General features: G+C 42.8%; 1 protein-coding gene across 10 annotated transcripts in view; it reads left to right on the forward strand.

The window, feature by feature from the left end:
• Positions 1–24,989, forward strand: part of TRIM2 (tripartite motif containing 2) — a 189,633-nt gene that overhangs the window by 140,236 nt on the left and 24,408 nt on the right. For all 10 annotated transcript variants that reach the window (XM_025268199.3, XM_025268196.3, XM_025268195.3 and 7 more), the window contains 3 exons: positions 11,688–11,839; positions 13,029–13,209; positions 14,271–14,994. In XM_025268199.3, the coding sequence (XP_025123984.1) occupies positions 11,688–11,839; positions 13,029–13,209; positions 14,271–14,994 (1,057 nt within the window). The remainder of the gene's footprint in view (positions 1–11,687; positions 11,840–13,028; positions 13,210–14,270; positions 14,995–24,989) is intronic.

Genomic DNA, 24,989 nt, shown 5'->3' on the forward strand with positions numbered 1-24,989 from the left:
GGGTTGGTGTGGGTTGTTTCCTGTGGATACAGAGGTTGGTGTGGGTTGCTTCCTTGTGGATACAGGCGTTGGTCTGAGGTGTTTCCTTGTGGATACAGGGGTTGGTGTGGGTTGTTTCCTTGTGATACAGGGGTTGGTGTGTGTTGTTTCCTTGTGGATACAGGGGTTGGTGTGTGTTGTTTCCTTGTGGATACAGGGGTTGGTGTGGGTTGTTGCCTTGTGGATAAAGGGGTTGGTCTGAGGTGTTTCCTGTGGATACAGGGGTTGGTGTGGGTTGTTTCCTTGTGGATACAGGGGTTGGTCTGAGGTGTTTCCTTGTGGATACAGGGGTTGGTGTGGGTTGTTTCCTTGTGGATACAGTGGTTGGTGTGGGTTGTTTCCTTGTGGATACAGAGGTTGGTGTGGGTTGCTTCCTTGTGGATACAGGGGTTGGTGTGGGTTGTTTCCTTGTGGATACAGGGGTTGGTCTGAGGTGTTTCCTTGTGGATACAGGGGTTGGTGTGGGTTGTTTCCTTGTGGATACAGGGTTGGTGTGGGTTGTTGCCTTGTGGATAAAGGGGTTGGTCTGAGGTGTTTCCTGTGGATACAGGGGTTGGTGTGTGTTGTTTCCTTGTGGATACAGGGGTTGGTGTGGGTTGTTTCCTTGTGGATACAGGGGTTGGTGTGGGTTGTTTCCTTGTGGATACAGGGGTTGGTGTGGGTTGTTTCCTTGTGGATACAGGGTTTGGTGTGGGTTGTTTCCTGTGGATACAGGGGTTGGTGTTGGTTGTTTCCTTGTGGATACAGGGGTTGGTGTGGGTTTTTGCCTTGTGGATACAGGGGTTGGTCTGAGGTGTTTCCTGTGGATACAGGGGTTGGTGTGGGTTGTTGCCTTGTGGATACAGGGGTTGGTCTGAGGTGTTTCCTTGTGGATACAGAGGTTGGTGTGGGTTGTTTCCTTGTGGATACAGGGGTTGGTGTGGGTTGTTGCCTTGTGGATACAGGGGTTGGTGTGGGTTGTTTCCTTGAGGATACAGGGGTTGTATGTGTTGTTTCATTGTCGATACAGGGGTTGGTGTGGGTTGTTTCCTTGAGGACACAGAGGTTGGTGTGGGTTGTTTCCTTGAGGATACAGGGGTTGTGTGGGTTGTTTACTTGTGGATACAGGAGTTGGTGTGGGTTGTTGCCTTGTGGATACAGGGGTTGGTGTGGGTTGTTTCCTTTGGATACAGGGGTTGGTGTGGGTTGTTGCCTTGTGGATACAGGAGTTGGTCTGAGGTGTTTCCTTGTGCATACAGGGGTTGGTGTGGGTTGTTTGCTTGTGGATACAGGGGTTGGTGTGGGTTGTTGCCTTGTGGATACAGGTGTTGGTCTGAGGTGTTTCCTTGTGGATACAGGGGTTGGTGTGGGTTGTTTCCTTGTGGATACAGGGGTTGGTGTGGGTTGTTTCCTGTGGATACAGGGGTTGGTGTGGGTTGTTGCCTTGTGGATAAAGGGGTTGGTCTGAGGTGTTTCCTTGTGGATACAGGGGTTGGTGTGGGTTGTTTCCTTGTGGATACAGGGGTTGGTGTGGGTTGTTGCCTTGTGGATACAGGCGTTGGTCTGAGGTGTTTCCTTGAGGATACAGAGGTTGGTGTGGGTTGTTTCCTTGTGGATACAGGGGTTGGTGTGGGTTGTTTCCTGTGGATACAGAGGTTGGTGTGGGTTGTTTCCTTGTGGATACAGGGGTTGGTCTGAGGTGTTTCCTTGTGGATACAGGGGTTGGTGTGGTTTGTTGCCTTGTGGATACAGGGGTTGGTGTGTGTTGTTTCCTTGTGGATACAGGGGTTGGTGTGGGTTGTTGCCTTGTGGATACAGGGGTTGGTGTGTGTTGTTTCCTTGTGGATACAGGGGTTGGTGTGGGTTGTTGCCTTGTGGATACAGGGGTTGGTGTGGGTTGTTTCCTTGAGGATACAGGGGTTGTATGTGTTGTTTCATTGTGGATACAGGGGTTGGTGTGGGTTGTTTCCTTGAGGACACAGAGGTTGGTGTGGGTTGTTTCCTTGAGGATACAGGGGTTGTGTGGGTTGTTTACTTGTGGATACAGGAGTTGGTGTGGGTTGTTTCCTTGAGGATACAGAGGTTGGTGTGTGTTGTTTCATTGTGGATACAGGGGTTGGTGTGGGTTGTTTCCTTGAGGATACAGAGGTTGGTGTGGGTTGTTTCCTTGTGGATACAGGGGTTGGTGTGGGTTGTTTCCTTGTGGATACAGGGGTTGGTGTGGGTTGTTTCCTTGTGGATACAGAGGTTGGTGTGGGTTGTTTCCTTGAGGATACTGGTTGGTGTGGGTTGTTTCCTTGGAGATACAGCGCTTGGTTTCATGGGCAGATTGTGGTCAGAATTCTGTTTTTACATGGTCCAACCACTGTGCATTGTAGTGTTCAGTTTCTCAGAAGCCAAGAGTATGTATTTTTGAACAAGTGACCAGACACCATGCTTGGCTTATCACACATTTCTTTGTGTAAAGTAGGTATTGGTTACTTTCATTTTATAGATAAAGAAACTGAGAATTGACCAGTTTAAGTCACACAGCTAGTTGACACATCATAAATGCTAGATGAGAGGAAATAGCATCCTGAGTTTTTTGGTAGCCAAAACAAGAAAGACATTGTGTGTTACATTTTTAATTATGTAATTGAAAGCATGGACTTCCTTTGTAGCTCAGTTGGTTAAGAATCTGCCTGCAGTGCAGGAGACCCGGGTTTGATCCCTGGGTCAGGGAAGATCCCCTGGAGAAAGAAATGGCAACCATACCAGGCTCTCAATAACTATAGGTTTTCTGTGCACTGTACTCCAAGGGAGTGTTACCATGTAAGTTTTGTAAAGGGAACTTGAAGGGCGCCTTCTTATAACCACAGCTGTTAGTGAATGCTAAGACTGTCTCCTCCTGGGGCCCACAATCTAAATACTAGGCTGATAAGGTGTCTCTATCACATACAAGAATTTCTTTAAAGTGTAGTCCAGGCAAGGAACTTTCTGCGGATCTGACTTGATAGAGAAGCACCATTTTAGAAACATTAGGAGACTGCTGTAGACCTGGGTCCAAAATGGGGTGCAAAAGACAACCATGTGGAATGATAAATAATGGTAGCTAAAAAGATTACATCACTAAGGAACGCCAGGTGTGTCGTGGAATTCAGGAACGAGCTCCCGGCCCAGCACAGCTGGAGCACGGCGATGCGCCCGTGAGGTGGAACACTGGTGGGCCACAGAATACAGGGCTGAGCCTGGAGAGAAATTGTGATGGGCTGGGGGTGTCACCAAGGAAAGGTCTGACCTACACTCCATGGGCAGTGAGGAAGCATTCAAACCTTTTAAACAGGAGATGGGTATGTGGCATTGTGGAGGAACACAGAAGCAGAGATTGGAGGCTGCAACACCAGTTCTGTTTGGTACTCAGTTGTCCAAATGAGAGATGATAACAGAACAAGAAGGGCATTAGTGGATTTGGAGAATGAAGGATGAATTTCGGAGAAAAGAGTAGTCTTTTACTTGATCATCTCTGTGTGTGTTTGTGCTCAGTCGTGTCTGACTCTTTGAGTCCCCATGGACTGTAGCCCGCCAGGCTCCTCCGTCCATGGAATTTTCCAGGCAAGAATATTGGAGTGGGTTGCCATTTCCTACTCCAAGGGATCTCCCATACCCAGGGATCAAACTCATGTCTTTTTGTCTCCTGCATTGGCAGGTGGGTTCTTTACCTTTGGCGCTACCTGGGAAGCCCCTTTAGAATCTACCCCCCACAAATAAAAAGGCATATACTAAAATCTGTTGAACTAAGCTATTAAGATGGTGAGAATTTGAGCAATTCAAATTGATCATATAAGTCACTTAAAAAAATTATTTTATTTTCTCATTGTATAGACCAAGTTCCTACACCACAATGAACTAAAATTACATTAGTAACATGTTACAAAGAGACTTCAAATCTTTTTAAAAAGCTTATAATTATTTAACCAAAGAAAACAGAAAAATTAGGCTCTTTACAAAATATTGAAAGTGGAAACTTTGTTAAATGTATAAGATAAAGTCATGTCTATACTCAGAAAATTGTATAGGTTTAAGTATTTTATTTTATTTAAAAATATTCCATTTCAAGAAGTTAGGAAAAGAACAATAAAATAAATATATGGAACACAAAAGAAATGAAAATAATAAAGACAACCTTGGAGAGTTTGAAAATCTTGAAACAATTGTATTGATGAATAAATCCAAGAGCTGAATTCTTTTTTATTAATTAAATAAGTTGATAGAGCACCAAATGGTAAATATAAATTAATTGAGACTAATAAAGAGATTAAAAGATTTTAAAATTAGCAAGTGAATTCTCTGCTAAAGACTAAGATATTGAAAGCCTGAATGAAATAGATCATTACCTAGGAAACTAAAAATGATCAAAAAAACCCAAGGTGACCTAAAACTTCAAAAAAAAAAAAAAAGAAACCGGTGAAAGTTAATTTGAAACTGAATGCTTTCGGGACTTTCCTGCCCTCACAGATGGAGGTGGGGGGCAGTGCGGGAGTTGGGGTGGGGCAGATCCGGTCCCTGATGGGGCAACTAGATCCCACAGGCAACAACTAAGACCCAGTGCAGCCAAGTAAGTAAAAATATTAAAAAAAAGCAAACAAACACTGAATGCCTTCAAACTTGTATAAATCAGACATGATTCTGATTCAAAGTATGTATACTTCTGAACCATAAAAAAGGTAGGGAGCTCCCAAATTCACCTATGATATACTCATAACTCTTGACACCAAAATCTAGTGAAGACATAAGAAAACTTTGAGTCACTAAGTTTATGAAAGTAGCTGTACAATTCTTATTTAAATACTCCAGCAAACTTTTACCATGTAAGAGCACTTATTAAGAAAAATATGAGTATCAGAAAATGAGCACAGAACTTTAAGAAAGTCAGAAGAGATATGAACATTTGATAATCGTAGGAGGAAATAAATGTTAAGTGTCACAAATAATTCTTCAAGATTGTTTTCTGATCATGCCTAAGCAATAGAGACCCTTGGATGTCACAGACTGCTAAGAAGAAACACTCTCAAAGATGCTAATTCCAGCAAAGGTAAAGAAGCCTTTGGGTGAAACTTTCCCTTGTTTCTCTACCAAAAATATCACATCACATCACATTGAAAATTAACTCTGAAGAGTCAGATCCTCCTGGAGGTGTTTTGAGCACTTTCTCCATGCTGAGTCATTATGATTCTTTGGAATCGTAAGATGTGTAAACCAGCAAGAGGCCTTGGAAAATGAACTGTGCTTCTTTAATCATTCTATTGTTCCATCATGGATCCTAGGAGTTCACTGCCGCTGCTTTGAAACAGGGGTTCTCATTGCATATTCAAGCCAAATGCATGCAATATCACAGATAATTGGCTGCGGTTAATTGCCATGGGCAAATCTTTAAAAACAATTCAAGCATCTGAAGGTTAATAAAAGCAGGTAATTAACAATGAAGCAGGATGTTGCCGACATAAACTGCCTGGTGCTGGTTAGCACATGTGGATGAAAGCCTGTCGTTTACTTGAAGTGCTGTGACTCTCCTAATTAAACTGCCACAACTGCATTGTTCAGATACAAAGAAAAATGGGAATAATGGTCAGTGATTTAAGAGGTTCCTTGCACTTAAACCAGACAGTTGAGCTCATGTCTTAAAGTCCCAAAGCACAAATAATCCTTAAGCCCTGTTGTTGCTGGCTTTGGTGCCTTACTAAGGAGGATGTTAAGAGGTGTGAAGGAGAGATCCTCATGAAGAATGTCTTGCCAAGAATCAGCCCCCACTTCCAAATTGGCTGCAAGGCCCTGACCATCCTTTACAGCTGGCTATTATGCATATAGTCCTGCCATCCTCTCTTCTAATGAACCCAAACGTTGACTACCTGTCAGTAGCCACAAGTTCATCCAGGCCACCCAGCACTGGGAGCACCAGGGTTATCTCACCCAAGATGGATGAGCTCCGCTGGGTCGCTCACTCCTACAATGAGGTCTCAGCTTGAGTCAAAGCTGACAGAAACAACGACAAGCATTAGAGAATAACTAGTTGTTGATGTTTCAAAATGATTTCAGGGCCTTTGCTTCCCAGGAAACAACTAGGACTCGGTACCAGGGACAGTTACGCAGGTCTGCTGCTGTCTCTTCAAAGATACAATATTTTTTAATTGAGGTAAAAATCACTTAACATAAAATTCAACTTTCTAACTACTTTATTAATTTTTTAGATTTTTACTTGATGTGGATCTTTTTAAAAAGTCTTTACTGAATTTGTTACAATACTGTGTTTTATGATTTGTCTTTTTGGCCAAGAGGCATGTGGAATCTTAACTCCCTGACCTGTACCCTCTGCATTGGAAGGGCTGACCGTTGTACCGCCAGCAAAGTCCCTGTTTTCATCACTTTTTATTTTGGCTGCACTGGATCTTCGCTGTGGCGAGCGGGGGCTCCTCTTCACTGTGGTGTGTGGGCTTCTCATTGCGGTGCTTCTCTTGTGGAGCAGTAACTGCAGCACGTGGGCTCAGCTGACCCACAGCACGTGGGATCAAACCCACATCTCCTGCGTTGGCAGCTGGATTCTTTACCACTGAACCACCACTGAAGTCCTTCTTAGTATATTAAAAACGTTGTGCAAACATCACTACTATCTAATTCCAGAAGTTTTTCATTATATCCTCCAGAGAAACTGTGTACCTGTTAAGCAGTCATTCTTCATCCCTTCCCCCCACCCCAACCCTTGGCACCCGCCACCTGCTTTCTGTCTCTAAGCATCTGTCCATTATGGACATTTGATATAAATGCAGTCCTACAATATGTGGCCTTTTGAGTCCAGCTTCTGTCATTTAGCATAATGTTTTCAAGGTTCATCTATATTGTAGTGAATATTAGAACATTATTCGTTTCTTTATGGCTAAATAATTTACCACAATTCATTTATCTGTTCATGAGTTGATGGATATTTGGGTTGTTTCCACTTTCCACTTTGAGCTGTTATGAATAAAGCTGCTTTACAGCACATTCACGTATGGATTGCTGGGTCATATGGTAGAGTTGAACACCAGCAAAGCGTGAGAGTTCTGATTTTCCATAATCTTACCAACACTTGTTATTACCTGATTTTTTGAGTCTAGCCCTCCTAGGTGCTGTGATGTCTCATTGTGGTTTTTGATTTGCATTTTTTTAGTGACTAATGATGTTGAAAGTATTTTCCTGTGAAAATAGGCCATTCATTTAGCTTCTTTGAAGAAATGTCTATTTAATTCCTTTGACAATTTTTGAATTGGGTTCTTGAGTTACAGGGTTTTTAAATATGTTCTGGATACTGCATCCTTATCAGATGTATAACTAGGAAATATTTTCCCCATTCCTTTTATGTTTCTGTTACTGCCCTTTGATACACAGGTTTTTTATTTGATGAAGTCCAATTTATCTTTTTTATTTTGGCTTGTGCTTTTGTGTCATATCCAGGAATATGTTGCCAAGTCCAAGGTCATGAAGAGTTAACCCTATGGGTTTTTTCCCAGGATTTTTATAGTTTTAGCCCTTACATTTAGGTTGTTAATCTATTTTGGGTTAATTTTTATATATGCAGTGAAGTAAGGTTTCAGCTTCATTCTTTTACATGTCGATATCCAGTGGCTTTGACATTATTTCTTGAAAAAACTGTTTCCCTCATTGAGTGGTCTTGGCATCCTTGTCAACAATCAATTGACCATAAATGTATTGTTTTACTTCTGAACTCTCAATTCTATTCCATTGATCTATATGCCTGTTCTTATGCTGGTAACACACAATTTTAATTACGCTAGCTTCATAGTTTCAAAATTTAGAAATATAAGCCTTCCAATTTTGCTCTTCAAACTCTTTTTTAAGATTGTTTTGGCGATTCAGGGTCCCAGTGCAATCTGTATTAGTTTAGGAACAGCTTGTTCACTTCTGTGAAAAAAGAAGTTAGACTTTTGATAGCTGTTTCATTGAATTTGTAGATCAGTTTGGGGAATACTGTGCTCTTAACAATATTGTGTTCGAAGTCATAAGCATAAGATATCTCTCCATTTATTTCCATTATTTTTTAATTTTTTTCAACAATATTCTGTAGTTCTCAGTGTATAAGTCTTACACTATCTTGGTTAAATTTATTCTTTAAATATTTTATATTCTTTTGGATGCTATTATAATGGAATTTTCTTATATTCATTTTTTGATTTTTTGTTGTTAGTGGATAGAAATACAACTGATTCTTGTTTGTTTGATCTTGTATCCTAAAACTTTACTGAATTAACTTGTTAGATCTAATATTGTATTGTATGTATGTGTGTGCATGTGTGTATTCTTGGGGATTTTCCATATATAAGTCATCTCTGAAAAGAGAAATTTTTACTTCTTTTCCAATTTGGATGCATTTTATTTATTTTTTCTTGCCTATATGCTCCGGTTAAAATTTCCAGTACATTGTTAAAGAAGTGACAAAGTGAAAAAAAAAGAAGCGGCAAAAGTGGACATCCTTTTCTTATTTCTGATTTTAGGGAATTACCATTAAAGAAGCTGTGGGTTTTTGTAAATTCCCTTTTTCAAGTTGAGGAATTTTCCTTCTAATTTGATAAGCGTGTTTTTTATCATGAAAGGATGTTGGTATTGTCAGTACTTTTTTTTGCATTTGCTAATATGATCATATGGGTTTTCTTCCCTTCATCCTCTTACCATGGTGTATTACATATATTGATGATTGTATGTGGGCCACCCTTGCATTTCGGAAATAAATTCCACTTGGTCATGTGTTTAGTCCTTTTAATATGCAGCTGGATTAAGTTTACCAGTATTTTGTAAAGGATTTTTGCACCTATTTTCATAGGCAATATTAGTCTATAATTTTCTTTTTCCATGATGTTTTTGGCTTTGATGTCAGTATATTACCGGCCTATTAGAATGAATAAATGTTCCCTTTTCTTCTACTTTTTGAAGACTTTGAGGATTGGTGTTAATTATTCTTAAATGTTTGGTAGAAATCACCCGTGAAGCCATCTTGGCCCGGACTTTTCTTTGTTGGAGGTTTTTTGAATATTGATTCGTCTCTTTACTTACTATAGGTCTATTCATATGTTCTATTTCTTCTTGGAGTTAGTTTTGGTAGATTCTGTGTTTCTAGGAATTTATCCATTTTATCTAGGTTATTTAATCTATTGACCTACAACAGTCCATAGTATTATGTCAATTTTGTTGATCTTTACAAAGAACCAACTTTTGGTTTCATTGATTTTGCGATTGGTTTTCTATTCTCCACTCTGATCTTTGTTTCCTTTCTTCTGCTTGCTTTGGGTTTAGTTCTTCTTTTTCTAGTTCCTTCGGGTGGAAGCTTAGGTTTATTGATTTGAGATCTTCTTTTTCATTGTAGACATTTACAGCTATAAAATTTGCTCTGAGTACTGTCTCTCAAATTTTGGCATGTTGTTATTTTTAAATAAAAAAATCTCAAGCTATTTTTTAATTTCCTTTGTAATTTTTCTTTGACTCATTATTTAAGTGTATGTTATTTAATTTCCACATATTTGTTAATTTTCCAGATTTCCTTCTGTTACTGATTTCTAATTTCATTCCATTATAGCCAGAGAAGATACTTTATATGATTTCAGTCATTTAAAATTTATTGAGACTTTTGTATATGGTTTATTGTGGAAAATGTTCCACGTGTACCTGGCAAAAATGCATTGTTATTGAACAGAATGTTCTATATGTAGATGTTAAATCAAGTTGGCTTATAATGTTTTTCAAATTCTCTATTTCTTTACTGATCTTCCATCTAATAGTTCTATCATTACTGAAAGTTCAATATTGAAATCTTCAGCCATTATTATTGAACTGTCCATTTCCCCCTTCAGTTCTATCAGTTTTTGCTTTGTTAATAATTGTCATCTCTTCTTGACAGATTGACCATTTTGTCATTATTAATGTCCTTATTTAATTTAAGTATAGTTGATAGTCCTTTTCTGTCTGTTATATCCCTGGAAAAGGAAATGGCAACCCACTCCAGTACTCTTGCCTAGAAAATCCCATGGATGGAGGAGCCTGGTGTCCATGGGGTCGCAAAGAGTCGGACATGACTGAGCAACTTCACTTTTTCTTCTTTCTTTTCTTTCTTTCTTTCTGTCTGTTATAACAACTTTTGTCTTACAGTCCATTTTGTCTAATATTAGAATAGCTGCTCCAGCTCTCTTTTGGTTACTATTTTCATGGAATATCTTTTTCCATCTTTTTACTTTCTAACCTAAAGTGAATCTCTTATAAACAGCATACAGTTCATACATTCAGCAGTATTATTATACCTACTATGTGTAAGGAATTACCTAGGCTCTGAGTTGTTTCAGTGCTCAGTAACTTAAAATCTTATAAATATTTCATAAAAGGGATATGAATAAAATTGCTTTAGTGAGTGCATTCACTTTATGAAAAAATCAATCAATCTGTGTTAGGATTTATGCCATTTTTGTGTGTGTGTGTTATACTTCAAGAAAAAAATCCCCCCCTTCAAAGTGCTTTGGGAATTCAATATTGGAAAAAGTTATTTCCAGCTGAGAGAATAAGGGGAATGCTTTCACAAAGAAACTTTCAGGCTTTATGTTATATTATTACCAAGAGTTCATCTTTAATCAGGATAAAGTGGTTTTATTTTCAAGTAAGCAAATGATATCATCATCATTATCATCGCTGCTACTGCTTAGGAACTTACTGTTTGTCAGTGCCAGGCATCGTCTGAGTTCTTTGTGCAAATTACTCCCTGAACCCTCATAGCAGCCCTGTGAAATAGGTTAGTAGGTTGCACAATTGTCTCCATTTGACAGAGGGAAAATTGAGACACGGTGAGGTCATGGGAAGTGGCGGAGCCAGGATGCAAAGTGTTCTGTCCCGCTCATCTCTTATCCAAACAGCAGCAGTTCTCAAGGTGCCACCCAGGAACTCTCATGGGTCCCCAGACCGCTTCAGGGGATCCACAAGATCACAACTGTATGATAATACTAAGCATTATTTACCTTTTTCACTCCCAATGTCTCAAGAGTATACAGTGGCATTTTCCAGAGACTGTATGGCATGTGCTTTCAAGACAGACTGAACACAAACAGATACGAGAATCCAGCTGTCTTTTGTGAAGCCAGACCCTGAAGAGATTTTCAAATATGAAAAGCAGTGCCATTCTTCTCACAGGATTTTCTGTTTTGCAAAATATACTTTGCATAAATCATATTATTTATGTTCATATTTAATGGGGCTTAGTTTTGCTTTTGATGAATTAATATCTGGAATGTTTCTCAGTTTCCACTTTTAATACAAGCAGCTGTAGATATAACTCACATAAACAAAAAGCATTTCGAGCTCTCAGTCATTTATAAAGCGTGCAAAGGAGTCCTGAGACTCAAATACCTGAGAACCACAGCACTGCGCTGTTCTGCCTTGGGGCAGTGGCCAAGAACAGCTGAGTTTGTGCCTGTAGCAGCTGCTCTGGAATCCCATCCACCTCTGTTTGAGACCTGGCACACAAAAGTTTATCTTCCCTTTTCTCCTGTGATGCTGGATCCCAGGGAGGCTGTGGGAATTACTGAGTGCGTGCTGGGGAAGACCCAGCGCCTGGTCAGAGCTCAGTCCATGGCCGAGAACGGGAGCCGCTCTTGTGTCGCCCGCAGGTGATGGACTTCTACTGCCAGTCCTGTGAGACCGCCATGTGTCGGGAGTGCACAGAGGGGGAGCACGCGGAGCACCCCACCGTCCCCCTCAAGGACGTGGTGGAGCAGCACAAGGCTTCGCTCCAGGTGCAGCTGGACGCCGCCAACAGAAGGTGTGCACACCCCCTCCGCGCTCACGGCCGGCCGCCTGCGGCCTCCGGGTTTCATGTCCCAGTGGGATAGAAGGTTCATGTCACCTAAGTAAATTCTCCTTTGATCACAGCTCTGTGGTCATAAACTAGTGAGCGATAAGGGTGATCCCCTGCCCTTTGGTAAAATTCCAATCCCCTTGTTATAAGTAGGCTTTTCTTTCAGCACCTTTGTATGATTAAATGAACAAAATATACTCGAGGAAAATGCTCTCAGATCTCTGAAATTGGTGCCTGAAACCAGGCTTTCTGAAGAGCCTTTCTTAGCTACTGTTCTTGACTCACTTACAGGCCATTATGCCAGCTGTGACTGGCTCCTCTCTGCTTGAGCCCAGCAAAAAGGTCTCAGCAGCGATTGCTCAGTGTTCCTTCTGCTTCCTTGCCTCCAGGCTCTTTATTTGGCAAGGAGATGAAGGAACAGGGTAGCTGTGTGATATGAGAAAGATCAAAGGGAGGAAATAAAGAGCCAGCTGAAAATAAATCTTTACCAATAGTTGAAGTGAGAAAAGTGTGGCTGTTCTGTACTAATTAAAAGAATTTGGAAACTTGCAAGAAGTTCACAGGAAACTCTGAGTTTGGGTCAGTTTTTCATGTGATGGGGGAAAAAGATATAGCTGTCTATTTAGAACAGTGGTCCTCGGGCATGGGCCATGATATCCCCTAGGGGACACTGGCAATGTCTGGAGACAATTTGGTGTCACAACTGTGTGTGGGGGAGGAGTAGAGGAAAGGATGCTGTTAAGCATCCTGTAATACATAATAATCTTTTCCATTTTGCTGTATCATAGGATTTTGAATAGAGCTCTTTGTGCAATACAGTGGGACCTTGTGCTTGTCCACTGTAGAGTATGCCTGATTTAGAGTGGGAGAAAAATCCGAGGGGTTCTGAGAGCTTTGAGGTTTTGTACCATCAATTATAAATAAATGACTGAGGTAGATTGAAATAAGACATGGATCCTCAAAATCTCTTTTCTCAAAGGCAGTGATTATGGCATGTCTTATGATTCTGTTCTTCAGTTTTTACTTTTTAAAGATGATGAAAGGCAAAGAAAATGTTTCTTGACAAAATATAGTGTTTGGATAGTTTTGTTTTTGTTTTACTATTTCCCTGTGGATGTTACTAGAATAACGACCTCTGACAACTGTCCTCCAGGCTCCCAGAAATAGATTCAGCTCTTCAGTTCATCTCGGAAATCATCCATCAGTTAACCAACCAGAAGGCCAGTATTGTGGACGACATCCATTCTACCTTTGATGAACTCCAGAAGACTTTAAACGTGCGCAAGAGTGTGCTGCTCATGGAGCTGGAAGTCAACTATGGCCTCAAACACAAAGTAAGACTCCAGCCATTCTTAGGACATCCCATAGGAGGCTTGATCCTGGGCCTCCCTGACGCCAGCTTACTGTTCCACCAGCAGCAGAGGGGACTCAGATGGGTTCTTGAGTGTCACTGTTGTTTGGTAAAGAGTAGCTTTTACTTGGAGAAGGCAATGGCACCCCACTCCAGTACTCTTGCCTGGAAAATCCCACGGACGGAGGAGCCTGGTGGGCTGCAGTCCATGGGGTTGCTAAGAGTTGGACAGGACTGAGCGACTTCACTTTCACTTTTCACTTTCATGCATTGGAGAAGGAAATGGCAACCCACTCCAGTGTTCTTGCCTGGAGAATCCCAGGGACGGGGGAGCCTGGTGGGCTGCCGTCTATGGGGTCGCACAGTCAGACATGACTGAAGCGACTTAGCAGCAGCAGCAGCTTTTACTTAAGAGCATATTTTTTCCTGTTTCCAGCTATGTTTTCCTTCCTGTTTTCACCAAAACTGATTCTGTGGCTTTAAGTACTACTTTATAACTTGACTACATAAAAGACAAGGTTGAATATAAAGTAATACTTTCAGGATTTAGGGTTAAACTGGATTGTTTTCCTTCCTTAATTATAATGTCTAATAGTCTCTTGATGACTCTCTCACCCACACCAACCTGTTAGTCAACTTCAGAGTGAACCCTGACTGCAGCCTCTGTTTAACTCTGCACGTCCCATCACAAAACCAGGGATAAAAGCTTCTGATATTCAGATGCGGAGCTTTCATTTGTCTGGTTTCTGTTCCTTGAGCTGATGACAGGAGAACTTTGAACATTAAGGAAAGAGACTGAGTAATGAATACTTCAGATGTCAGGCATAGCACTCTGTCGCCACGCTCTGGGTGACGTTTCAGCTCACCCCAGACACATGATCCCAGAAATATGTGTGTGGGAGAGATGAGGCGAGGAGGACAGGAAAGAGAAGGGGCTGGGAAGGCGATTTAGGATTTAGCATTACAGCCGGGTTCACTGGGTTAAACGGAACCTCGCCGCGGGGCACGCCGTGGGCGGCGCTCAGCGGCTCGCTTTCCCCGCAGGTCCTCCAGTCGCAGCTGGACACCCTGCTCGAGGGGCAGGAGAGCATCAAGAGCTGCAGCAACTTCACGGCACAGGCCCTGAACCACGGCACGGAGACGGAGGTGCTGCTGGTGAAGAAGCAGATGAGCGAGAAGCTCAATGAACTGGCGGACCAAGATTTCCCGCTGCACCCGCGAGAAAACGACCAACTGGACTTCATCGTGGAGACCGAGGGGCTCAAGAAGTCCATCCACAACCTCGGGACGATTCTAACCACCAACGCCGTCGCCTCCGAGACGGTGGCAACGGGCGAGGGGCTGCGGCAGACCATCATTGGGCAGCCCATGTCTGTTACCATAACAACCAAGGACAAAGACGGCGAGCTGTGCAAAACGGGCAACGCCTACCTCACGGCGGAGCTGAGCACGCCCGACGGCAGCGTGGCCGATGGGGAGATCCTGGACAACAAGAACGGCACGTACGAGTTCCTGTACACCGTGCAGAAGGAGGGCGACTTCACGCTGTCGCTGCGGCTCTACGACCAGCACATCCGCGGCAGCCCGTTCAAGCTGAAGGTGATCCGCTCGGCGGATGTGTCCCCCACCACCGAGGGTGTGAAGCGGCGCGTGAAGTCTCCTGGCAGCGGCCATGTGAAGCAGAAAGCTGTCAAGAGGCCCGCCAGCATGTACAGCACCGGGAAGCGAAAAGAGAACCCCATCGAAGACGACCTGATCTTCCGAGTGGGTAAGGGGCGGGCGGCGTGGCGGCCGCATGCGGGATTTTGCTTGGCTCAAGGCGGGACTGGGGAAGTGTCGACTTGCAACTTGGTAGGTCGCAGCTCGGGCTGATTGTGTGGGAGATAAACTGGTGTATTTTATTAGGTGAGCTCATGCAGGCTACTTCTCCGGAGAATGTTTGTGTCCTTCTCTTCCTTCCTCCTGCTCCCTCTTCCCTCCTCCTTCCCTGCTCTCTCTTCCTCCCTCCCCTCCCTCTTTCTTCCCCTCCTTCTCCTCCCCTTCACCACGCCAGCGCTGCTATTTATTATGGAAAATCAGAAGCTGAAAATAAGCAAAAACAGAGTTAGAAAAATACAGCACTCATAATCTGGACTTTTTTTTTGGTAGCAGTTTTTTTTTTTCTTTTTTTAGCTTTTTATTTCATATTTGAATGTAGGTGATTAACAATGTTAGTTTTGGGTGTACAGCAAAGTGATTCAGTTACATATATACATGTATCTATCTATTCTTTTCAGATTCTTTTGTTACATAATACTGAACACAGTTCCCTTTGCTATACTGTAGGTCCTTTTTGGTTATCCATTTTAAATATAACAGTGTGTACATAATCTTCACATTTTAAAGGAAATGTTGGCAATCTTTCCCCCACCTTGGGAATAATGTCTTTAGAGTTCTTCTGCCTAACCCAAAGGCAGAGATATGCTTCTATCAGATAACTTCATGGTTTCTCTGGAATGTGCCAGCGCAGGAGGTAACTGTGGGCAGAGGGTCTGATGCTTGTCACTGCTTCCACATTGTAAGACCTGGGGACAAGGGGCATGGTGCATTGCAAGCTGTGGTTATGTCCATTTGCGTGTAGCTGGAGAGCAGCCTCAAGAGGAGAGGGTGGGTGGAGACCTGGAGAATAGAATGGGGTTGGGATGGAAGCAAGAAGGCTTAGAATGAGCCAAGAGATTTGGGAATGCAAATTGTCCTTCCCTTGTCAGCTTTATTGCCTCCGATTTTTTTTAAAGTGTTTATTTTCTAAACAAACTAAATGTAAACAACCACCACTTTACTAATTCTTTTATTATATATTAAAATTTTCTTTTTTATTTTGTGTCATGCCACGTGGCATGTGAGATCTAGTTACCTGACCAGGTATCCAACCCAGGCCCCCTGCATTGATAGCATGGAGTCTTAAGCATTGGACAGCCAGGGAAGTCCTCACAATTTGATAATTCTTAAGAAAAAAAAAGTCTGTATGTTAGCTACTGTATCCAAAAGTGGCTCCCACTTGCTTCTCTTTCTGCCTCTTCAGTCCTCCACTGCAGTGTCTCTAAAAAGGTCTTCAAGCTATGGCCACCGACACAGGTAGAAAAACAGTTCTGTGGTTCAGACAGATTGGGGAAAGCTTAGCTTAAGTGAGGGAAACAGATTTTTTTTGGCCGAAGTACCTTCAGAATCTGCTGACGTGCACTGCAAGTCTCACAGGCAGTGGAGGGATAATAGGCAGCACTTCCAAGCTCTTCTGACCATAGCACTTCTCCTGTGGACATCTTGGGAAAATAAGGCTCCTTGGAACATTCTTGGGCAAGAGCTGCTCTACTTATTATTCATTTCTCTTTATTATTTAACACTCTATATTGCTTACTATTCTTTAGGATAAGTCTTGGTAAAGACTGTGATGTAGCAAACAGGCTGCCTTCTCAGCGTGTGGAGGCCCTGGTCCATTTACTGGCCATTTGCGCAGTTGGGTGCAGAGGCTGTTGAGACACTTGCCAAAGCAGAGGGGGTGGGCTGGGTGGCATAGGATTGGAGCCACCCAAGCCTGCCACTCCGGTTCTGCCACTTGCTTCAACTTTGGGCAGGTCTCCCAGCTTCCCTGGGCTTCAGTTTCCATGTCCATAAAAAGAAAAGATAAAAATATCTGCTTCTCAGAACTGTTCAAAGTTCCAAGCTTAATGCCTGGCGTGTTGGAAGAGCTAAATCATCCACAGCCATTGTTTTGCTTGAGCTGTTATTAAGGCTGTTAGATGTTCCCTGCTGCCTTTTCTTCTAAAACAATTGACCTTGCTGCTCCCCATTGATCTGCATCAAGAGCAAACTCAGTCTTGCATTTGGAATCTCCCCTCCCCCAGCCAAGTTCCTGGGTCCGCTTCCCAGGCAGTGTGCAGAGTGACGAGAGGGCCGGATCTGGGCCTGATTCTCCCTTCTTAACCCAGTTTCCTCCGGTAACATAAAGGGAATGAAATCTTACCTAATTCTTAAGGTTGCCGCGGGGGTGAAACAAGCAGGAATTCTTAGGGCTGGCATTTGCCTATGTGCAATAACTGCTGAGTTAAAGATGGCCGTCCTTTTACTATTTTCAATCGTCACCATTCCACCTGTGAGTCTCACCCGAGGAAAGAGACATATCTCTTAGGGGTTTTTCCCCCAGTTATATTCTGAATGCCCAGCCCCGCCCCAGGGGAAGGGGATCCCCTCTTCTCCCCTCCTACCCATTGAGACACGCACCCTTGGACACTGGCGCTGGTGTTTAAATGTTTAGACATTTGTGAGGCACTTAGTACAGTCCCTGGCATATAGCACTAAGTCCACTAAGTTTGTTAATGAAGTAAAGGTGATGTCTAAGTTTGCTAGGGCCGCCATAACAATACCACAGACTGGGTGGCAAACCGGAGGAGACTGATTTTCTCCCAGTTCTGGAGGCTGAAAGCCCAGGCTGAAGGAGGCGGCGGGCTCGGTTTCCCCGGAGGCCTCTCTGCCTGCTCGCCGCTTTGCCCTCTGAAGGATCCCCCTGTGCTCACACACTCCTGGTGTTTCTCCCTCTTCTCATAAGGATAAGTCATAAGTCATACTGGATTAGGGCCTTGCTTTAAGTTAATCACCTCTAAAGATCTTAACTCCAAAAGCAGTTCCATTCTGAGGCACTGGAGGTTGAGACTGGACTTTAGCATATGAATTTTGTGGAGATACAGTTCAGTTTATAACAGATACGTAAGGGCAGATACATGATAGATATGCTGTGTACATGCCTGAACACCCGTGTGTATTTGTCAAGGTGAACTATTACTTTCTGGATAATAGAAAAGGTCTTCCAGGGTAGTTTTGACTTACATTTTCCCTCTCGTCCCTCGTCACCCAGCCCCTAGTTAAATGGGACTCTGCTGTTTGAGCTTCTGCTGTGTGCCCGACACATGGCTGCGCGGCGATGTAGAGAGAGGGATCAGAGCCTGACCTGGGGGAGGCCACAGTCTAGAAGGGGACAGACATGACGGATGTGGTGCCTTCAGAAGGAGCACCTTCGGAGGCAGGCGGGATGGGGAGGCTGACAGGTAGCAGGGAGTTAAGGAAGGTTCTAGAGATGACACCTAAACCTAAGCTGGTTTTGAAGGACAAAGAGTCTGCCAGTTAGGAGGAAGAACGGGGAGATTTAGGCGAAGGGGAAGAAGATCAGACACTGAGTAGTTCGAGGAACCAAAATGATTCCATTTCTGAAGCATGAAATAAAGTGAAGAGAGCAAAGTTCTGTTTCCTTGCTAAGCAGAAACTTTGATCTGTATACCTGTGCTTCCCATAAACCACTTGAGTTCCTTGGGGTGCTTGGCAAAAATGAGAATTGCTGGATTCCAAGCTGCATTTACAGAATCAGAATCTCTGGGAAAGGGACCAGGAATCTGCATGCCTCCAGCTCCACAACCCGTCTACACACTGAGGTTTGAGCACTGAGGTTTGAGAACCGTCACGGTGTGGATGAAGGGGAGGGCGCTGAACAGTGTGGTGTGATGTGGTGACTTCCTGAGATACTGATTTCCAGAGAGCCTAGGGACACTGGCAGTGTCCCCCGGAGGCAGGGGCTGCTTCTTGCTGCAGCAGTCACGGGAGCGCTTACAAGTGCTAGGATCGAGTGATGCGGCGAGTGGAGAGGAAATGCAGACTCCTAACATCCTTAGGCAGAGAAGGCAATGGCACCCCACTCCAGTACTCTTGCCTGGAAAATCCCATGGATGGAGGAGCCTGGTAGGCTGCAGTCCATGGGGTCGCAAAGAGTCGGACACGACTGAAGCGACTTAGCAGCAGCAACATCCTTAGGAGGGAGCAGGCAGGACTTGAGGACCCAGCTGAGCTTCCGGCTGTTTGACTCCAGTGATGCAGGGATGCGGGCTTGAAGAGTGAATGGTCAAGGCTGTGGGCGCGGAGGCTGGATGGCCCCGGTTCCAGCCCCAGCAGTGCCACTTCCACAACCACACAACCAGGGAAGTTCCTTCATCTCCAGTGGCCTCTCCCCTACCCTCCTGCCTCTGGTAACCACAAGTCTGATCTCTTTTTGTGAGTTCTGTTTTGTTTTCATTTTATATATTTATTATTTTTGGCTGCACTGGGTCTTCATTGCTGCTCAAGGGGTTTCTCTAGTCGTGACAAGCAGACACCGCTCCCTAGGTGTGGTGCACAAGCTTCTCATTGCTGTGGTTTCCCTTGTTGCAGAGCACAGGCTCTAGGGACGTGGGCTCAGGAGTTGCCGCACTCAGGCCCCAGAGCGTGGGCTCAGGAGCTGTGGGTCCCGGCCTTAGTTGCCCGGCAGCGTGTGGGATCTTCCCAGACTGGAGATCGAACCTCTGTCCCTGTATTGGCAGGAGGATTCTTACCACTGTACCACCAGGGAAGCCCTGTTTTGTTTTGCTTTAGATTTCACGTGTAAGTGAGATCATACAGTATTTATCTTTGTCTCACTGACTGACTTCAGTTAGCATAATGCATTCAAGGTCCGCCCATGTTGTTGCAAATGGTAGGATTTTCTGTCTTTTATGACTGAATAGTAGTCACACTATTCAACCAGACATGGAACATACCCAGAAGTGGAAAAGCTGGATCATATGGTAGTTCTATTTTTACTTTTCAAAGCTCCTTTATCCAGTTTTTCCATAGTGGCTTTACCAATTTACCAAGAGGGCTCGAGGACCAGCAGTCCGCATCCATGCCACCGTTTGTTTAATTTGACTGGGCCAGCTCTCCACTGCAGCGTGAGGGGTCTTTAGCTGAGCGTGCCACCATGTTTCGTCTCTTGTCTTTTTGATGGTGACCATTTTAACAGGCATGAGGGGCATCTTATTGTGGTTTTAGTTTGCATTTCCCTGATAGCTGTGATCTTGAGCTTCTTTTCATGTGACCTTTGTGACTGTGCTTTGGAAAAATATCTATTCAGGCCTTTCCCCCAGTTTTTAATTGGGTTATTTGGGTTTTTGCCGTTGAATTGTGTAAGTTCTTTATATATTTTGGATATTAACCCCTTATTAGATACATAGTTTGAAATATTTTTTCCCATTCCATTTTTTGTTTTTTTTCACATTGCTGATGGTTTCTTTTGCTTGCTAACAAAAGCTTTTTAGTTTGATATGGTCCTGCTTGTTTATTTTTGCATTCTTGGCTTATGCCTTAGGTATCCTATCCAAAAAATCTTCACCAAGGCTCATGTCAGGGAGTGTTATTCCTGTGTTTATTCCTTTATTCCTTATTTCTTCTAGGAAGAAATAAGACCTGATTTCAGGACTTATATTTAAATCTTTAATCCCTTTCTAGTTAACTTTTGTCTATGATGGAAGACAGAGGTCCAGTTTCATTCTTTTATGTGAGCATTCAATTATCCTGGCACCATTTGTTGAAGCCACTGTCTTTTCTTGGCTCCTTTGTCAAAATATTAGTTGACTGTGTATATTTGGGTATTTTTCCTGGGCTCAATTCTGTTCTGGTCTATTGGTTTTTAATGCCACTACCATACTATTTTGATTTCAATAGCTTTATATTATAGCTTGAAATCAGGGGATGTGAGGCCTCCTGTTTTTTTCCTCTTCCTCAGAATTTCTTTGACTACTCAGGGTCTTTTGTGGTTCCATATAAATTTTAGGAGTGTTTTTTTGACATCTGTAAAAAATACCATCGGACTCTTGATGGGGATTGCATTGAATCTATAGATGTCGTTTGGTAGTATTGACATTTTAATTATATTAATTCTTCCAATCCATGAATATGGAATATCTTTCCACTTTGTGTCTTTTTCAATTTCTTTCATTAATATCTTGTAGATTTCAGATAAGAAATCTTTCAGCTCCTTAGTTAAATTTATTTTTAAGTACTTTATTGTTTTTGATGCTATTATCAGTGGAATCAAGTTCTTTGTTTCTTTTTCAGAAAATTCATTGTTAATGTATGGAAACGCTACTGAATTTTGTATGTTAATTTTGTATCTGCAGCTTTACTGATTTCATTGATATCAGCCATAAGGGGAGCTGTTAAACAGTAGAAAGGGCTAGTGGTAGAAATCAGAACTTCTCCCCAACCCTACAGCTCTTGACCCTAATGAAGCAAATTACCAGGACAACATATAATCATCCTTAGCTTTGAAGGAATGGAGGCTCGGGAGAGCCCGAGTAGGAACGAAGTCACCTGTGACTCTGAGGCCCCTGCCTTTTTAATTGCACAGCAGTTGCTCTTCATCTGAAATGTCCTTCAACTTCCGCAGTTTTCCAAAGTTGAGATACTTGACACCTCCCACACATGAAAACATAACATATGCCCACAGTGAGTGAATTATAGTCTTACTCTTCCTGATGTTCAAGCTGGTTTTAGAAAAGGCAGAGGAACCAGAGATCAAATTGTCAACATCCGCTGGATCATGGAAAAAGCAAGAGAGTTCCAGAAAAACATCTATTTCTGCTTTATTGACTAGGCCAAAGCCTTTGACTTTGTGGATCACAATGAACTGTGGAAAATTCTGAAAGAGATGGGAATACCAGACCACCTGATCTGCCTCTTGAGAAATTTGTATGCAGGTCCGGAAGCAACAGTTAGACCTGGACATGGAACAACAGACTGGTTCCAAATAGGAAAAGGGTACATCAAGGCTATATATTGTCACCCTGCTTATTTAACTTATATGCAGAGTACATCAGGAGAAATGCTGGGCTGGAAGAAGCACAAGCTGGAATCAAGATTGCCGGGAGAAATATCAATAACCTCAGATATGCAGATGACACCACCCTTATGGCAGAAAGTGAAGAGCAACTAAAAAGCCTCTTGATGAAAGTGAAAGAGGAGAGTGAAAAAGTTGGCTTAAAAGCTCAACATTCAGAAAATGAAGATCATGGCGTCTGGTCCCATCACTTCATGGGAAATAGATGGGGAAACAGTGGAAACAATGTCAGACTTTATTTTTTTGTGCTCCAAAATGACTGCAGATGGTGACTGCAGCCATGAAATGAAAAGACGCTTACTCCTTGGAAGGAAAGTTATGACCAACCTAGATAGCATATTCAAAAGCAGAGACATTACTTTGCCAGCAAAGGTCCGTCTAGTCAAGGCTATGGTTTTTCCTGTGGTCATGTATGGATGTGAGAGTTGGACTGTGAAGAAGGCTGAGCACCGAAGAATTGATGCTTTTGAAGTGTGGTGTTGGAGACTCTTTAGAGTTCCTTGGACTGCAGGGAGATCCAACCAGTCCATTCTGAAGGAGATCAGCCCTGGGATTCCTTTGGAAGGAATGATGCTAAAGCTGAAACTCCAGTACTTTGGCCACCTGATGCGAAGAGTTGACTCATTGGAAAAGACTCTGATGCTGGGAGGGATTGGGGACTGGAGGAGAAGGGGACGACAGAGGATGAGATGGCTGGATGGCATCACTGACTCGATGGATGTGAGTCTGAGTGAACTCCGGGAGTTGGTGATGGACAGGGAGGCCTGGCGTGCTGCAATTCATGGGGTCGCAAATAGTCAGACACGACTGAGCGATTGAACTGAACTGAACTGAACCGAATGCTAAATTGCAAAACAAACCTGAAGGAGTACAGGGGAGTGGCTTAGTGCATCTGTTGATAAAGCCTTAAAACATCAAGAGATTGTTTTTCCCTGCACTGTCAGAGTTTGCTGACTAAAAGCCATGAGCTGGTTTTGTGAGCTATTTAAGAAAAGCATTGAACAAAGGGGAAGCTGAAGAGGTGGGAGGGAATGAAAGAATTACAGATGAATTGTTTCAAATTATGCAATTCATCCACCATACCTTAATGAGTCCTTGGGAAGTGGTGAATGAACCATTCATTTGTTCTCTAGATCAGTGTGCTTTCTTGTGATAGCAGATGGCTGTATAAAATCACTTAGCATGAGTTCAGAGGCTTTACAGGAAGATATGGTAATTTATACCCCTCTTCCCTGCCTCATTTCTGCAAGGCATCATCTTCCCTCTCTAAAATCCCTGAGGAAGGAGAGTGTGCTAATTTGTCATCTGAGGTTTTTATAGGAACCCTGACCTACTCTTTGAGAAACTCATCCTTGGGAACGTCTCTTGCGTTTCACATGTGGAAAGATGCCACTGCTGTTTACCAAGTACCAGGCAGTGCGCTGTATTGTAAGCTGCGCCAGAGAACAGGACAGATGTTGCAGCTTCCCCTGGGGAGCTCATAGTTTAGTGAGGGAGACAGTGAACCAGTTAACACAGAATTTCCTCAAAGATTTTTATGGCGCAAGCATGGCTCATGTGAACCCAAAGAATAATTGTCCTCACTTTAGAAACCTGGTACCCAATTAGAGAGAAGCAATGTATGTATTAAAAATATGTATTTTGTAAAGGGTTAGGAGAACCAGGTTTTAGTCATTGCTCTGTCTCTTTGCTAACTCTGTGATATGTCTAGCTTCAATTCCTCATCTTTAAAATGGAATGATAATATTTATCCTGCTGATGACTCTTGGGCTTGTTACAGGGAGTGCATCCGAGAACGTATATCAAAGTGCTGCCAATATTACTGAACACTTCCTTTTCCCATGACGTAATGTGGGTTGTCGTTTACTCAGTCATTCATAATTCATTTAGAGACCCATTCATTCAGCAAATGTATGCTAAGCACCTACTTGGTTGAAGATCCTGTGTTAAACCCTGTGTCTGGCTGTTTCGTCCTTTAGCGTTATCTGACTCTTAAGTATCTAGGTTTATTTAGCGTTAATTTTCTTACTAGGTTGGAGTGGGAGTGGGAAGAAGTTTGCAGTTGTGATCACCTATTTCAGCCCAGGAACTTATTACCTTACTTCTGTAATCTTCCTAGAGGCATGGGCAGGAGCATGGATAAGAAGCTGTTAAAAAGTCATTCTGTGCTTCATAGGCTAGTTTAAAATCTTATGGAATTGTTACCAAATATAATTATAATTAAACAAATATAATTATCTTATGGAATTGTTACCAAATTGTTTATAATTACTTTAAAAACTCACATTACTCATTTTCTAGCCCAAATGTAGCCATTAGACAGGGAAAGATTTTATGATGACTATATATGTTTTATGCTTCACTTACATTTGTTATGAAAGAACTGGTTTTCCTTATTTATTTAGAATACTTTGTGGCGGGCTAGAAATTTTTCTATGGACTAAATACTATTTACTATATTGAAGAGGAACGCATCACTCCAAATTATTTCTAATTTCTGGAATTTCTGTTTCCTTTGGACCCAAGACACTTTTAAACACTTGGACTTTGGGCATTTCAGCATAATGATTCTGTGCATATCACTACTCACCATTAAGATTTTCCTTGTAAAAATAGTCAACATGAGTTGTCCCTCAAGTATGTTGCTGGATTTCCTTTAATCCTCAGGAAATGGCAATGCCTGTTCCATCTAATTTTTTTAAAAAATATATAAGCCATCTAACAGATGTGCCTCCAGCCCTGGGATTTTATTGACATGTGGGGCAGCGGACTCAAGCTCTCTCGTTAACTTGAGACCAAGAGTGACAGCTGGACCAGCACATAAGCCTGGGGCGAGGTGGGAGGGAGGACCTGCCCCAGCAGGGTGGGCCTCTGTATTGTAGAGGCTTTCCTCTCAGAGCCTGTACGGAGCATCACGCATCCATTTCAGACTGGCAGAGGCTTCTTCCCCCTTGTTCCAAACGATATTGATACAGAGGCCAATTATATGTCTGACCGAATTTTAAAATTATGGTCCCCCATACAGTAGTTTCCCATTTCTACTGACCCTCAAA

Source organism: Bubalus bubalis, chromosome 17 (assembly GCF_019923935.1).
Source record: "Bubalus bubalis isolate 160015118507 breed Murrah chromosome 17, NDDB_SH_1, whole genome shotgun sequence".
Taxonomy (NCBI): Eukaryota; Metazoa; Chordata; class Mammalia; order Artiodactyla; family Bovidae; genus Bubalus; species Bubalus bubalis.